The sequence below is a fragment of the Eubalaena glacialis genome, chromosome 16 (assembly GCF_028564815.1).
Source record: "Eubalaena glacialis isolate mEubGla1 chromosome 16, mEubGla1.1.hap2.+ XY, whole genome shotgun sequence".
Taxonomy (NCBI): domain Eukaryota; kingdom Metazoa; phylum Chordata; class Mammalia; order Artiodactyla; family Balaenidae; genus Eubalaena; species Eubalaena glacialis.
The window spans coordinates 3,786,370-3,804,614 of NC_083731.1; the positions used below are offsets into that span (position 1 = coordinate 3,786,370).

The window sequence follows — 18,245 nt, forward strand, 5'->3', positions numbered from 1 at the left end:
AGCAGGCAGTTAATATAATTAATAATTCTCAGGAGTATGAATTCAGTATTGGTATAATATTAAGCCACTCATTAAATTCATACAGAATCCCCCAGAATTTAAAGGCACTTAATTTCCAGCTATTTATGGTTTTATAACCAGTTTTGAAATGGGCACCTTTAATTACCCAGCAGCTGTTACCTTCATTGAAATAATCACAGTCCAATGAACATAGTTCTGTAAAATTCAAAACTGCCTGGAGTTGCTGGATTCAGCATGTACATAAGCTATACACATTCAGCCTTCCAGATCTCTGATGCAGACATACACCTGGACCTTAAAAGCTCACCCTTTTCTCTAAAATCTAGACGTGGTCCTTTTGTTCCTGTGTCTGCCCCAGAAAATATCTTATCTGAGTTACATCTTCCCACATACCCCCACTCCCCTTCAAGTGAGAGGAACAGGTTCATTCTCAGCTTAGCTTAGAGAGTGTCTGTTCCCATATCATTGAGAAGTTAACAAGATAGGGATGGTTCTGATAAATTTGCCATTTCCTTCACTCTGCCCAAGCTTGGTACTGCTTTAGAACACGGAAGGTGCAGACAACAATATATTGTTATGTCTTTCCACTGGGAACATTCTTTCTCCTTATTTCTTCCTTAAAGACAAGAGGGTGCTTTACATTTTCTTTACAACCCCAAATGTCTAATACCCAAGTCATTCCTATTGGTTGAATCCAACTCTTTTGGGGAACGTCTATCTATATTCCATGTCAAGTATATACTCCTTTGAGTTCTAGACATATTTATCCTCGTAGAGTACTCAACCACATCACACCCAATTATGTTCAGAATGAATGCAAGTAGGGAACAAGGGTTGGGTACCTACTTACTGGATTTGATCACTATTCTCAAGGTGGCAGAGTCTCAGTATCAATTTCTGTAGGTATCAGCTTAAATTTACTGAGGGATTGTCTCATTTTCTACCTGTCTGTTTGTGCAGCTGGTGATGGAGAGGTTAGGAAAGAGAGTGAGGCTGCATTTGGTAGAAATCCACAGCCTCCACTGGGGAAACAGTGCCAGAGCACATGGGTCATCTTCATAAAGCCAGCATCATTAGATGGTAGTGGTGAAAAATTATAATTAGTTCCTTCTTCATTTATACTCTAGATACTAATAAATATAAATGCTATAAAAATTTTAAAAATTTAAAAGTTAAATAAATTTATGTGGTAGCCAACTACTTCAAAATTTTAACTTCTGTGCCAATCTAGTAAATGCAGGGAAAGGGCTAGGCTAAGTATTCATGAGCTTTAAGTTAACCACAGTCTCATTTAATTTTTCATATATAAAACACTTAAGGAATATATGAAATTTATTCTTTGACCCAAGGCTTCACACTTGGTCTTAATGATTTACTTACAAAATTCTAAGTGGAGCCTCTCAGGAGATCATCCAACATATGGTAAGAATTCATTGCAGTCTAGGCATATTCTTAGAAGGCTCTGGATAATATACAGATATATGATACTTCTCATAAATTATTCAGGGGAGGTACAAGCTTCAGCACTTTACAAATGTGCACCTAAATCAATGTGACCTCCAGATTTCTGGGCCATGAGACCAAGGAAATGGTGGTGACATTAAATTAACTGAAATAGAAAACAGAAGAGGAAGTTTTGATTAGGGAAATACATGGAGATAAATACTCAATTTTGAACATAATAAGTTAGAAATGTAAGGGCATCAGAATGGTGGCATCTGGAGCTGAGGAGAAAAGTCTAGATATGATTTGGAAATCATTAGAGTAGGTGAAATGTGAGACCTTCCAGGGAGGATGGGTAGGAAGAGAAGAGTTAAGGTCAGAGCTTTGACCATGGACCTTAGACCATAGCCCTCCAAGGAACTGAAGACCAGGGGTTGGAGAGACAGGAGAAGGAAACAGAGGCTCACATTGCTTTAATTTGATAGTTTCCTCTTTTCCTAAGTGAGGACTCAGAATTTTAAGGAAAATGGAGATACAAATGAAGTTTGACATTACAGGTCTATAACTGCTTTCAAGTGCTTTGTGTATGTGGAATAAAACAGGCCTTCAGTAAATATTTGGTATCTAAATTAATAAATTATCTTAAATTGTAAAAAGAAAAAAAGGGAGGGGAGCTGATCAGGGAAAGAGGAAGGAAAACACCAGGGCATAAAGAATATCTGTCCATGCCTTTGGCCGTTCCCTTAACAGTGGATGGAAATCTCCACTAGACAAGAGAAAGCAAGAATTCCAAATGGCAAATGGAAGGAAATCACCTTGTGAAGTGGATGATTTAGCTCATTTTAGCATCAGAAATAAGCTTGAGGGGTGATATATTAAGTGCTCTTACCACAAAAGAAAAACAATCTAATTAAAAAAATGAAGGGGGTGGGAGGAAACTTTTGGAGGTGGTAGATGTTTATGGCCTTGATTCTGGTGATGGTTTCTCAGAGGTAGACTTATCTCCAGACTCATCAAGTTGTATATATTAAATGTATACAAGTTTTTGTCTGTCAAGCATACCTCAATAAAGTGATTTTAAAAAAAGAAATCAACGTGAGAGACAGTGTAGTGTTATGAACAAAAACACGGCTTCTCAACTCATGTAGACCTGAGATGGTAATTAGTTCTTCTAAGGCTAATTATCCTCACCCATATAGCGGGGAGAATATCCTACCTACTGAATATGGCTGCTGGAAGAATTAAGTGACTAAAATCATATAAAGCACAGACAGTGTTGAAAACATCTGTAGAATGCTAAATAGTAAAAGCATAATGAAGTCACTCCATTGCCATTTATACTACTTTTAGTAAAAACATATTGTGGCTCTTCCTCTCCTGCGCCGCGTGGACGCCTGTCACTTCTCGGCAGAACAGGAGCACCTTTAACACAGTCTACCACTGTGAGGAAGTATAAGAAGATTTTAGGGAAAAGGCCATGTGAGAACTCAGAGAGAAGGTGGCCATCTACAATCCAGGAAGTGAGCTCTCACCAGAAACCAAGCCTGATGGCACCTTGATTCCAGACTTCTAGCCTCCAGAAAGATGAACAGGAGGACTCCTGGAAGATGGCGGAACAGTAAGACGCGGAAATCACCTTCCTTCCCACAGATACATGAGAAATACATCTACACGTGGAACTGCTCCTACAGAACACCCACTGAATGCTGGCAGAAGACCTCAGACCTCCCAAAAGGCAAGAAACTCCCCACGTACCTGGGTAGGGCAAAAGAAAAAAGAAATAACAGAGACAAAAGAATAGGGACGGGACCTGCACCAGTGGGAGGGAGCCGTGAAGGAGGAAAGGTGTCCACACACTAGGAAGCCCCTTCGTGGGCAGAGACTGCGGGTAGCAGAGGGGGGAAGCTTCGGAGCCGCGGAGGAGAGCGTAGCCACAGGGGTGCGGAGGGCAAAGCGGAGAGATTCCCGCACAGAGGCTCGGTGCTGACCAGCACTCACCAGCCCGAGAGGCTTGTCTGCTCAGCCGCTGGGGCGGGCGGGGCTGGGAGCTGAGGCTCGGGCTTCGGTGCTAGCCGGGAGGGAGTCCGGGAAAAAGACTGCAGCTGCCGAAGAGGCAAGAGACTTTTTCTTACCTCTTTGCTTCCTGGTGCGCGAGGAGAGGGGATTCAGAGCGCCGCCTAAACGAGCTCCAGAGACGGGCATGAGCCGCGGCCATCAGCGCGGACCCCAGAGACGGGCACGAGCCGCGGTTATCACCACAGACCCCAGAGACGGGCATGAGACGCTAAGGCTGCTGCTGCTGCCGCCACCAAGAAGCCTGTGTGCGAGCACAGGTCACTCTCCACACCGCCCCTCCCGGGAGCCGGTGCAGCCCGCCACGGCCAGGCTCCCGTGATCCGGGGACAACTTCCCCGGGAGAACGCACGACGCGCCTCAGGCTGCTGCAACGTCACGACGCCTCTGCCGCCGCAGGCTCGCCCCGCCTCCTCCGTACCGCTCCCTCCCCCCGGCCTGAGTGAGCCAGAGCCCCCGAAGCAGCTGCTCCTTTATCCCCCTCCTGTCTGGGCGGGGAACAGACGCCCTCAGGCGACCTGCATGCAGAGGCGGGTCCAAATCCAAAGCTGAACCCCGGGAGCTGTGCGAACAAAGAAGAGAAAGGGAAATCTCTCCCAGCAGCCTCAGAAGCAGCGGATTAAAGCTCCACAAACAACTTGATGTGCCTGCATCTGTTGAATACCTGAATAGACAACGAATCCCAAATTCAGGAGGTGGACTTTGGGAGCGAGATATATTAATTTTTCCCCTTTTCCTTTTTTTGTGAGTGTATATGTATATGCTTCTGGGTGAGATTTTGTCTGTATAGCTTTGCTTTATAATAGCTTTATTTTACTTCACTATATTTTATCCTCTTTCTTTCTTTCTTTCTATTTTTTTCTCCCTTTTACTCTGAGCCGTGTGGATGAAAGGCTCTTGGTGCTCCAGCCAGGCATCAGGGCTGTGCCTCTGAGGTGGGAGAGCCAACTTCAGGACACTGGTCCACAAGAGACCTCCCAGCTCCACGTAATACCAAACAGCGAAAATCTCTCACAGATCTCCATCTCAACATCAAGACCCAGCTTCACTCAACGACCAGCAAGCTACAGTGCTGGACACCCTATGCCAAACAACTAGCAAAACAGGAACACAGCCCCATCCATTAGCAGAGAGGCTGCCTAAAATCATAATAAGGCCACAGACACCCCAAAATACACCACCAGACGTGGACGTGCCCACCAGAAAGACAAGATCCAGCCTCATCCACCAGAACACAGGCACTAGTCCCCTCCACCAGGAAGCCTACACAACCCACTGAACCAACCTTAGCCACTGGGGACAGATACCAAAAACAACGGGAACTACGAACCTGCAGCCTGTGAAAAGGAGACCCCAAACACAGTAAGATAAGCTAAATGAGAAGACAGAAAAACACACAGCAGATGAAGGAGCAGGGTCAAAACACACCAGACCTAACAAATGAAGAGGAAATAGGCAGTCTACCTGAAAAAGAATTCAGAATAATGATAGTAAGGATGATCCAAAATCTTGGAAATAGAATAGACAAAATGCAAGAAACATTTAACAAGGACGTAGAAGAACTAAAGAGGAACAAAGCAACGATGAAAAACACAATAAATGAAATTAAAAATACTCTAGATGGGATCAATAGCAGAATAACTGAGGCAGAAGAACGGATAAGTGACCTGGAAGATAAAATGGTGGAAATAACTACTGCAGAGCAGGATAAAGAAAAAAGAATGAAAAGAACTGAGGACAGTCTCAGAGACCTCTGGGACAACATTAAACGCACCAACATTCGAATTATAGGGGTCCCAGAAGAAGAAGAGAAAAAGAAAGGGACTGAGAAAATATTTGAAGAGATTATAGTTGAAAACTTCCCTAATATGGGAAAGGAAATAGTTAATCAAGTCCTGGAAGCACAGAGAGTCCCATACAGGATAAATCCAAGGAGAAACACGCCAAGACACATCTTAATCAAACTGTCAAAAATTAAATATAAAGAAAACATATTAAAAGCAGCAAGGGAAAAACAACAAATAACACACAAGGGAATCCCCATAAGGTTAACAGCTGATCTTTCAGCAGAAACTCTGCAAGCCAGAAGGGAGTGGCAGGATATACTTAAAGTGATGAAGGAGAAAAACCTACAACCAAGATTAATCTACCCAGCAAGGATCTCATTCAGATTTGATGGAGAAATTAAAACCTTTACAGACAAGCAAAAGCTGAGAGAGTTCAGCACCACCAAACCAGCTTTACAACAAATGCTAAAGGAACTTCTCTAGGCAAGAAACACAAGAGAAGGAAAACACCTACAATAACAAACCCAAAACATTTAAGAAAATGGGAATAGGAACATACATATCGATAATTACCTTAAATGTAAATGGATTAAATGCTCCCACCAAAAGACACAGACTGGCTGAATGGATACAAAAACAAGACCCATATATATGCTGTCTACAAGAGACCCACTTCAGACCTAGAGACACATACAGACTGAAAGTGAGGGGATGGAAAAAGATATTCCATGCAAATGGAAATCAAAAGAAAGCTAGAGTAGCAATTCTCATATCAGACAAAATAGACTTTAACATAAAGACTATTACAAGAGACAAAGAAGGACACTATATAATGATCAAGGGATCGATCCAAGAGGAAGGTATAACAATTGTAAATATTTATGCACCCAACATAGGAGCACCTCAATACATAAGGCAAATACTAACAGCCATAAAAGGGGAAATCGACAGCAACACAATCATAGTAGGGGACTTTAACACCCCACTTTCACCAATGGACAGATCATCCAAAATGAAAATAAATAAGGAAACACAAGCTTTAAATGATACATTAAACAAGATGGACTTAATTGATATTTATAGGACATTCCACCCAAAAACAACAGAATACACATTTTTCTCAAGTGCTCATGGAACATTCTCCAGGATAGATCATATCTTGGGTCACAAATCAAGCCTTGGTAAATTTAAGAAAATTGAAATCGTATCAAGTATCTTTTCCGACCACAACGCTATGAGACTAGATATCAATTACAGGAAAAGATCTGTAAAAAATACAAACACATGGAGCCTACACAATACACTACTTAATAACGAAGTGATCACTGAAGAAATCAAAGGGGAAATCAAAAAATACCTAGAAACAAATGACAATGGAGACACGACGACCCAAAACCTATGGGACGCAGCAAAAGCAGTGCTAAGAGGGAAGTTTATAGCAATACAAGCCTACCTCAAGAAACAGGAAACATCTTGAATAAACAACCTAACCTTGCACCTGAAGCAATTAGAGAAAGAAGAACAAAAAAACCCCAAAGCTAGCAGAAGGAAAGAAATCATAAAGATCAGATCAGAAATAAATGAAAAAGAAATGAAGGAAACAATAGCAAAAATCAGTGAAACTAAAAGCTGGTTCTTTGAGAAGATAAACAAAATGGATAAACCATTAGCCAGACTCATCAAGAGAAAAAGGGAGAAGACTCAAATCAATAGAATTAGAAATGAAAAAGGAGAAGTAACCACTGACACTGCAGAAATACAAATGATCATGAGAGATTACTACAAGCAACTCTATGCCAATAAAATGGACAACCTGGAAGAAATGGACAGATTCTTAGAAATGCACAACCTGCCGAGACTGAACCAGGAAGAAATAGAAAATATGAACAGACCAATCACAAGCACTGAAATTGAAACTGTGATTAAAAATCTTCCAACACACAAAAGCCCAGGACCAGATGGCTTCACAGGCGAATTCTATCAAACATTTAGAGAAGAGCTAACACCTATCCTTCTCAAACTCTTCCAAAATATTGCAGAGGGAGGAACACTCCCAAACTCATTCTACGAGGCCACCATCACCCTGATACCAAAACCAGACAAAGATGTCACAAAGAAAGAAAACTACAGGCCAATATCACTGATGAACATAGATGCAAAAATCCTCAACAAAATACTAGCAAACAGAATCCAACAGCACATTAAAAGGATCATACACCATGATCAAGTGGGGTTTATTCCAGGAATGCAAGGATTCTTCAATATATGCAAATCAATCAACGTGATACACCATATTAACAAATCGAAGGAGAAAAACCATATGATCATCTCAATAGATGCAGAGAAAGCTTTTGACAAAATTCAACACCCATTTATGATAAAAGCCCTGCAGAAAGTAGGCATAGAGGGAACTTTCCTCAACATAATAAAGGCCATATATGACAAACCCACAGCCAACATTGTCCTCAATGGTGAAAAACTGAAACCATTTCCACTAAGATCAGGAACAAGACAAGGTTGCCCACTCTCACCACTATTATTCAACATAGTTTTGGAAGTGTTAGTCACAGCAATCAGAGAAGAAAAAGAAATAAAAGGAATCCAAATCGGAAAAGAAGAAGTAAAGCTGTCACTGTTTGCAGATGACATGAGACTATACATAGAGAATCCAAAAGATGCTACCAGAAAACTACTAGAGCTAATCAATGAATTTGGTAAAGTAGTAGGATACAAAATTAATGCACAGAAATCTCTTGCATTTCTATACACTAATGACGAAAAACCTGAAAGTGAAATTAAGAAAACACTCCCGTTTACCATTGCAACAAAAAGAATAAAATATCTAGGAATAAACCTACCTAAGGAGACAGAAGACCTGTATGCAGAAAAGTATAAGACACTGATGAAAGAAATTAAAGATGATACAAATAGATGGAGAGATATACCATGTTCTTGGATTGGAAGAATCAACATTGTGAAAATGACTCTACTACCCAAAGCAATCTACAGAGTCAATGCAATCCCTATCAAACTACCACTGGCATTTTTCACAGAACTAGAACAAAACATTTCACAATTTGTATGGAAACACAAAAGACCCCAAATAGCCAAAGCAATCTTGAGAACGAAAAATGGAGCTGGAGGAATCAGGCTCCCTGACTTCAGACTATATTACAAAGCTACAGTAATCAAGACAGTTTGGTACTGGCACAAAAACAGAAATATAGATCAATGGAACAGGATAGAAAGCCCAGAGATAAACCCACGCACATATGGTCACCTTATCTTTGATAAAGGAGGCAAGCATATACAGTGGAGAAAAGACAGCCTCTTCAATAAGTGGTGCTGGGAAAATTGGACAGATACATGTAAAAGTATGAAATTAGAACACTCCCTGACACCATACACAAAAAATAAACTCAAAATGGATTAAAGACCTAAGTGTAAGGCCAGACACTATCAAACTCTTAGAGGAAAACATAGGCAGAACACTCTATGACATAAATCACAGCAAGATCCTTTTTGACCCAGCTCCTAGAGAAATGGAAATAAAAACACAAATAAACAAATGGGACCTAATGAAACTTAAAAGCTTTTGCACAGCAAAGGAATCCATAAACAAGACCAAAAGACAACCCTCAGAATGGGAGAAAATATTTGCAAATGAAGCAACTGACAAAGGATTAATCTCCAAGATTTACAAGCAGCTCATGCAGCTCAATAACAAAATAACGAACAACCCAATCCAAAAACGGGCAGAAGACCTAAATAGACATTTCTCCAAAGAAGATATACAGATTGCCAACAGACACATGAAAGAATGCTCAACATCATTAATCATTAGAGAAATGCAAATCAAAACTACAATGAGATATCATCTCACACCGGTCAGATTGGCCATCATCAAAAAATCTAGAAACAGGGGCTTCCCTGGTGGCGCAGTGGTTGAGAATCTGCCTGCCAATGCAGGGGGCACGCGTTTGAGCCCTGGTCTGGGAAGATCCCACATGCCGCGGAGCAACTAGGCCCATGAGCCACAATTGCTGAGCCTGCGCATCTGGAGCCTGTGCTCCACAACAAGAGAGGCCGCGATAGTGAGAGGCCCGCGCACCGCGATGAAGAGTGGCCCCCACTTGCTGCAACTAGAGAAAGCCCTCGCACAGAAACGAAGACCCAACACAGCCATGAATAAATAAAACAAATAAATAAATTTTAAAAAGTATTGTTATTAAAAAAAAAAAAGAAGACACAACTTCTTTAAAAAAAAAAATCTAGAAACAATAAATGCTGGAGAGGGTGTGGAGGAAAGGGAACACTCTTGCACTGTTGGTGGGAATGTAAATTGATACAGCCACTATGGAGAACAGTATGGAGGTTCCTTAAAAAACTACAAATAGAACTACCATACGACCCAGCAATCCCACTACTGGGCATATACCCTGAGAAAACCATAGTTCAAAAAGAGTCATGTACCAAAATGTTCATTGCAGCTCTATTTACAATAGCCAGGACATGGAAGCAATCTAAGCGTCCATCATCGGATGAATGGATAAAGAAGATGTGGCACATATATACAATGGAATATTACTCAGCCATAAAAAGAAATGAAATGGAGGTATTTGTAATGAGGTGGATGGAGTTAGAGTCTGTCATACAGAGTGAAGTAAGTCAGAAAGAGAAAAACAAATACAGTATGCTAACACATATATATGGAATCTAAGGAAAAAAAAAAAAAAAGGTCATGAAGAACCTAGTGGTAAGACGGGAATAAAGACACAGACCTACTAGAGAATGGATTTGAGGATATGGGGAGGGGGAGGGGTGAGATGTGACAGGGTGAAAGAGTGTCATGGACATATATACACTACCAAATGTACAATAGATAGCTAGTGGGAAGGAGCCGCATAGCACAGGGAGATCAGCTCGGTGCTTTGTGACCACCTAGAGGGGTGGGATGGGGAGGCTGGGAGGGAGGGAGATGCAAGAGGGAAGAGATATGGGAACATATGTATATGTATAACTGATTCACTTTGTTATAAAGCAGAAACTAACACACCATTGTAAAGCAATTATACCTCAATAAAGATGTTTAAAAAAAAAAAACATTTTGTGGACTAATTAGTAAAACCTGATATCTGGAAGTAGCAATTCTAACAGAGGAATTGCATTCTCATTTAAATATTCTCTGCATATAGAGAAAATTTCTCTCTCTCTCTCTCTCTCTCTCTAATGTGGTATAACTCAAAGACAGTTAAATTGAAACCCCTAAAACAATTTAGAACAAATTTTCCTTTCTAGATGGAAAAGAATTATTGAATCTGAAATGTACTCCATTTTAGACTGATGGAGTACATTAAAATGACAGATTACACACTAAAAGATCATCCAGCTCTCAGAAGAGAACAATAAAGTGTCGAAGATACTAAATTTACACTTACAAAAATGCAACATTTAGAAAGTTAAACAAAAATCTGTGAATTGCTTGTTAATGAGATACTATAAGCCTTAGCACAAATAGCATGCCGTCCTTTGAAAAAGTATATTTGATCCTTTACACTCAGCAAGCCAGTGAAAGAACTTGAAAATAAGAGATAAAATAATTTATACAAATACACACTCCCCAAAGTTTTTAACAATAATTTAAATGGAAAGAGTTTTTCTTATGGCAATACTCTTAACTTTCTCAGTTGTATAAATGTGTACATTGGACTATCTGGGTAGCTTAAGAATAAATGAAAATATGACTACCATGACTAAATGAAAACTTTGTCCTGGATACATTTCCAGAAGAAGTAAAACATGTGCTAGAGAGGTTTTAATGCCTCTGAAGAGATTACTCGCCCCTTCAATGCAATTTAATATCTTCCATTTGCAAGGAATTCATATTTTTCCTCTGATAAAGTGAGGTATATTGGTACTCAGGTAGAATTTTCCAAGGTAGACAAGAGACTCAAAAGAAGTGATAGATATAGATAGATATTTCATTCTTGCGTCAGCTCCATGTATAAAATGAATATACCACCTGTCACGGACTAAATTTTTGTGTCCCCCCCAAATTCATATATTGAAGACCTTCAATGTGACATTAGGATTGGGGGGCCTTTGGGAGGTTTGGGTAAGGCCATGAGGATAGGATTGCCATGATGGGATTAGTACCCTTATAAGAAAAGAAAAGAGACAGGAGCACTCTCTCTCTCCACCATGTGAGGACACAGTAAGAAGGTAGCCACCTACAAGCCAGGAAGAGAGCCCTCACTAGGAACTGAACTGGCCAGCATCCCACTCTTAGACTTTCCAGCCTCCAGAACTGTGAGAAAGAAATGTCTGTTGTTGAAGCCACCAGGTCTAGAGTATTTTGTTATGGCACCCTGAGCTAAGACAACCTCTGTGGACAGAAATTTTTATTTTATATTGCAATAATGTATATACTTAAAATGTTAATCATTTATTACAAATTAAAACTCTTGCAGAATTCTAAGTCATTCAACTATTTCTTCATCATTTGATGCTAATGCTGACCTCAGTTACTGAACATCACCTTTGCTTCCATCAGTAACAGAAAGTCTTTCCTGGGAGAAATAAATTTATGTAAGTTGTATTGGAGGACATTCTTCTCTAAGAATCTTCAGAAAATGCTTGTGTTTTTCTGCCCTAAAGAATAAACAGGGTGGTGTATAGGAAGGGTTTATTACAGTTCGTCGTGCATAGCAGGAGTGCAAAGAATATTGTGGTGTGTGTGTGATTTTTTTTTCTGTTTCCTGTTGTACCCATCACTCTGAATACCTTACATGGGTCACTACTCCAAGCAAAACGTGGAGTTACAGGAAAATTTTAGGGTAGTAAATCAAAGAGTTAAGAATAAAAACAAAGAAATGGAGAGGCCGTGACAACCTGTGATCTTTCTTTTTTACTGTTCAGATCTAATTTTACCTATAAGTCCTTTTGTTCATACTGTCTCTCTCTGGTCCATTCATTCCCCCCGCTCTTCCATGTTCCCCTCTTTCCTTAAGCTGCAATTCCTCCTCCCCAGCCCCACTCTTAGCTGACAGCCACAGCTCTTCCATCAGCGAGCGCATGATGCAGGAAGAGCCTCCATGAGCACCCGTCACCGCATCCTTCCACCCATGACCCTAGACTGGAGCTTCTCAACCCTCTCTGGGCACCACGACACCTGAGACGTTTTTGAAAACTGCCTTCGCCCCACTCCAGACACACTGAATCCGAAGCTTTAAGGGTAGGGCTTAGATGTTGAAATTAAAAATATAATCTCCCCAGATGACCCTAGCATGCAGCCAGGGCTGAGAACTACTGCTATCGTTGGTCTTAGCTAAAGCAAACCCTCCACCTAGGTCTCAGATCGCATCAGCATCTGCAAACTCAAGGACCTCACTCCAGCAATTTTCCTCCCTATGCCAATGCCACCGGTTCTCCCCTCTCAGATGAATTATTTTTTTCAGCATACGCACAAGCTGTTATTTCTCCCATCATTAAAAAGACCCCTGATTTCTCTTTCCTCTGTAGGGGTCGCTTATCATTTCTCTCCTCAGGGATATATTAGGAGTTTAGGATGAATATATACACCCTACTAGATAAAAAAGAGATAACCAACAAGGACCTACTGCATAGCACAGGGAACTCAATATTTTGTAATAATCTATCAGGGAACATAATTCAAAATATATATATATGTATAACTGAATAACTTTGCTGTACACCTGAAACTAACAACATTATAAATCAACTATACTTCAACTGAAAAAAAAAAACTCCATTAAAGAGCTCTGTATATTCTCCGTGTCCATTTCTGATTTCCCCTCTGTTAGAACTCAGTTCTTTAAGATTTCTGCTTTTTACAATTCACCAAAACTAATCACCTCCATATTTCTAACCATAATGGTCAAGTCTCAGTCTTCCTCCCATGGGACTGAGCAGGAGCTCTGGAAATAGCTGATCACTCTTTCCTCCTTGAAAATTTCTTATCATTTAGCTCCAAGAAAAGCACCCTCACCTCATTTTTCTCCTTTCCTCTTCTGGTGGTTCTACCTCATTTCACTCAATTCTTAATATTGGAATTCCTTGGGACTCAGTCCTTGTGCTTCCTATAATGTTATCTAAACTCATTCCCTAAGTGATATTATAGAATCGTTGGGCTATATGTTCATGTGTCTCAAGTTTATATCTCCAGCCAACACGACACCCCCTTTCTTATTCTCACTTCCTAGAGGCACCCCTAACACAGTTAAGAGCATTTAGCTTTTCTGATTGTTCAGGGCATAACAAACTTGATATTATCCATGAACCTCTCACTCCCCGTGGCAGGCAGGATTTTATTTTTTAATACATCTTTATTGGAGTATAATTGCTTCACAATGCTGTGTTAGTTTCTATTGTACAACAAAGTGAATCAGCTATATGTATACATATATGCCCATATCCCCTCCCTCCCACCCTCCCTATCCCACCCCTCTAGGTGGTCACAAAGCACCGAGCTGATCTCCCTGTGCTATGCAGCTGCTTCCCACTAGCTATCTATTTTACATTTGGTAGTGTATATATGTCCATGCCACTCTCTTTGTCCCAACTTACCCTTCCCCCACTGTGTCCTCAAGTCCATTCTCTATGTCTACGTCTTTATTCCTGCCCTGCCACTAGGTTCATCAGTACCATTTTTTTTTTGGATTCCATATATATGCGTTGGCATACAGTATTTGTTTTTCCCCTTCTGACTTACTTCACTCTGGATGACAGACTCTAGGTCCATCTACCTTACTACAAATAACTCAATTTCATTTCATTTTATGGCTGAGTAATATTCCATTGTATATATGTGTCACATCTTCTTTATCCATTCATCTGTTGATGGACATTTAGGTTGCTTCCATTTCCTGGCTATAGTAAATAGTGCTGCAATGAACATTGTGATACATGTCTCTTTTTGAATTACAGTTTTCTCAGGGTATATGCCCAGTAGTGGGATTGCTGGGCCACTATGGAGAACAGGATGGAGGTTCCTTAAAAAGGCAGGTAGGATTTTGATTCCATAATTTTGCCCTCTGATGTTATGCATGTGAGTATGTTACATTATCTAGAGAGAGGGAATTAAGAGTGCTAATGAGCTGACCTTAACATAGGGAGATCACCCTGGATTATCCAGGTGAGCCCAATGCAATCACAGGAGTCCCTAGAAGTGGAAGAGGAAGGCAAAACATTTGGTCAGGGAGATGCAAGCAAGGGCAGAAAAGAAACAACAGTTCGAACCATGAGCGGCAGACTCAATCTACCGTTGCTGACTTTGAAGATGGAGGAGGAGGCTAAGATTTAGGGGATGCAGATGGCCTCCAGAAACTGGAAAAGTCAAGGAAACAGAGTATCCCCTAGAAACTCCAAACAGGGAGCAGCCCTGATGGTACCCTGATTTCAGCCCAGTGGGACCCACACCAGACTTCTGCCCTATGGAACTATATGATAATACATTTATGTTATTTTCAGCTGCTAAATTTGTAGTAATTTGTTATGGCAGCAATAGAAAATTATTATGCTCCCAATCACCAGTTCATTAGCATTTCCTGTCAGCTCTATTCTAAAAATATACCCCCAAATTGACTATTTCTCACCACATCCTTGTTCCATTTTGGTCCAAGCCACCATCATCTCTTGCTGAATTTATCAACAAAGCCTCCCGACCGGTTTCCCTGCTTTCGCCCTCAAAATCCTTCAATCAGTTCAGAATGTGGCAGCCAGGCTGCTTCTGTTAACTCGTAAGTGACACCAGGTCTCTCTTCTGCTCAATCTCCCAATGGCTTCAGCAGGCACTGGGCACAACAGCCAGAGTCCTTTTGATGACCCTCCCAGCCCCCATGTGGTCTGGCTCTTCTCCTTCTGCCCTCCTCATTTATTCATCTGCTCCTACCACACTGGTTTCTCCATCAGGGGCTTTGACCTCACCTGAAAAGCTCCTTCCCTGATATACCTTCAGGAGGTAACTGTGGACTCCTCAGCATTTATCATTATCTACCAAACTACATGTTTAACTTTATCTTTTTATTTGTAGTCACCCACACAAGACAGTTGAGCATCGTACAGGTAGCGATTCTGTCTATTCCATTCATAGCTGTCTGGACCATAATAAAGACTCAGTAGATATCTGATGAGTGAGTGTACTTTTCCCATGGAATATGACTGTTGGGTCTGTTCTTTTGCCCCAATTCCCACTGCTACTACCCCAACCAAGCTCAACCAAGCTCACTCCATTAACATCAATGGATTCTTAGTTGGTGTCTTTGCTTCCAGTTCTTATTCTCACCCTTCAGTGCATCCCTACGGATATGTATCCCTGATTAACCGTTGCTAAAAACCATTTGTAGCATATGAATTTTCTTCTTAGGTCTATACGATCATTCCCATTGCATTCTGCTTTAAGACCAGACCTTGAAGCATCCTCACTAAAGTTATCTACTTAAAACCATCTTTGCAGCTAATATCTTCACTTTCCACTCCTTTCAGACAGAACTTCTTGTGTGGGACTCTCACTTCTTTGCAGCTGTTCACCTGCACTGCTGCCCAAGGGTAGGGTTTTCTTCTTTCCTTCCTTCAAAGATCTAAGCTTTAAGCAACCATCAAGATCAGAGTTTCTCAAAAATCAGTCACCAAAAAACTTTGCCCAACTACTCCACTTCTACCAGACTTCATTTTTACTCATTTATTGTTTTCTATTTTATTGAGGTTTTTTTCTCTCTTTGTACTTGGATTGGAGTCTTTCTGAAGACAGGATTCATCTCTCTTCCTGCTCTTTGGTCACCCAAGTGACAGCACAGTTCCAAGCCTATAGCAACTCCTTAAAAAGTATTAACTCAGATTTTATGACTTCAGTGTCTTTGCAAAATATTATAATACATAACACAATATAATATATAATAGATTCCTCTTGTTCTCTGGGCTTACTACTTTACTATGCTTAATTTATTTTTAACACTAACTTAGGTGTTATTCTTTTCCTGTAGTTATTTTACACAGAAGTTTTTATAACTTTGTAAATATTTTCTTGTTGTTTCTTTACTGTTAAATCGATACAGGGCTTAAATCCACCTGCGTTCTAATTTAGGATTTCTCCAACAATTAGAGACAACAATTAGTTTACCTCTGGGTAAACTTGCTCACTCTTTCCCTCCACACTACTGGAAGGTCCTGGAAGGGGCAAGGGGTGTGGTGAACCTGACAGACAGTCCCCTGCCCCTCGAGGGGCTTATAGCTTCACAGAGCAGATGGTCATTCAACAAAGAGCTATAAGTGAGTAGAGAACAATAAAATAGGAGGTAAAATTGCTCTGGGACAGCTTTCTAGAGGATGTGGTGCCTTGGCTGCCTTTCAGTTCCTTCGAGTGTAAAAGGAGAGGTTGTACGAAATGATCTCTTAGGTCCTTCCCAGCCAGGAGATTCTCTGCCACTCATTCCATTTTAAGAAAAAAAAATCTCAGAGCTTCTCAGAGTCTTCTAGTTTGACTAGCATGCCCACACAAAACCATAAAAAGAACTACTTTCGTCTTCTTATTATTGCTATTATTGTATAGGATGGGCTGTCAGTTTTCTTAGATCCACAATTCCTGTTGAAAGCTTTGGGACCAATGTTACTAAATTTATTATTTTTCCAGACTGGACAGGTTAAAAATATAAATAGCTCTGGGACGACTTTGCCACTGAGTGAGTTACAAAAAAAAACCCTTGTTTTTCAGAGATTTTGATTTTGAAATGTAGTTAATGGGTCATGGGTCTGTACTCTTTACATACCTGCTTTAGATTAACTCAACCAGTAATTTTAGAGCCAATCAAGATAAATTAACTTATATTTGCTTCTTTGAAGCTTTCTACATTTATATCTACAGCTGGAAAGTCTCTCTCACATTAGAACTTTGGAAAGTAGATTCTAAAAACAAACAAAAAAACTCATACAAAAGAATACACAAAAATCAAGAAACTTCATAATCTTGTAAAGGCAACTGAAATTTGGATTGAGTATTCTTAATAATATTTGATACAACAAGCCAACCAACTTTAAGGGATAAGCCGATTGATTCTTCTCTCCCAAGAGTTTTGGGGGGAAGTGACTTCACTACTATATATAAATCCAGGTATGAAATAATAAATTTCACGACACGATCTCATCATCAAGGAAACAATTTCATTGGGAAAAAGTTTCATTACCGATTTGAATCAACAACTTGCTTTTCAGGCAGGTAATTCTTAAAAAAACATATACAAAGATTTTACGAAAATTTTGCCTTTTTTTCACTTTTACGAGGAGACTTGGGACTTTTAACTATGTTCACTGAAAAGAGTAATTTTTTCTTGAATATTTCAGACAGTTAAAAGAAAACCTCTAATATTTAAAAGAAATTCTATCTCCCACTTGCCCACCAAAAAACAACAAACCAAAAATATGAAGCACCACATCAGAAAACGATTTTCTTGTCGTTACCTTCTTTGTCATCATGGTGGATAATTGCATCCTGTATCATGTCAGCAAGGTTAAAATGAACTTTTTGATTCTTCCCATGCTTCAGCTTTTTCAGGAGCCCCTCCTGCTTCTGAAAAGCCTTCTCTCTTTCATAGTAGGCTTTGACTTGTTCACAGCGCATGCGTTTTACCAGCCGCTGCCTTTGGCCCAGGGGGAGGGACTCCAGCAAGCACTGGTCAATTTCCATTTCATGGGATCGAAAAATGTTACATAGCTGAAAGCAACCTGAAAGAAACACAATGGAAAAGTCACTAGACCTATTGCTACAGCCAAGACAGCAGCACTGCAAGCATCACCCATCACTCAAACTGGAAACCCATTCAGTCCTCTTTGTGCTAGACAACTAATACAAACACTTTTTAGAGATTGCAGGAAAAGCAAAGAGAGTTGATGTCTTACTCAAGACTGCAT

General features: G+C 40.3%; 1 protein-coding gene across 1 annotated transcript in view; it reads right to left on the reverse strand.

The window, feature by feature from the left end:
- The window catches only part of MYO16 (myosin XVI), a 422,800-nt gene extending 404,764 nt beyond the window's left edge, over positions 1-18,036 (reverse strand). Inside the window, exon 1 of the mRNA XM_061170768.1 lies at positions 17,796-18,036. Within this exon, the coding sequence (XP_061026751.1) occupies positions 17,796-18,021 (226 nt within the window). The 5' untranslated portion in view covers positions 18,022-18,036. The remainder of the gene's footprint in view (positions 1-17,795) is intronic.
- Positions 18,037-18,245: the final 209 nt, after the last annotated feature.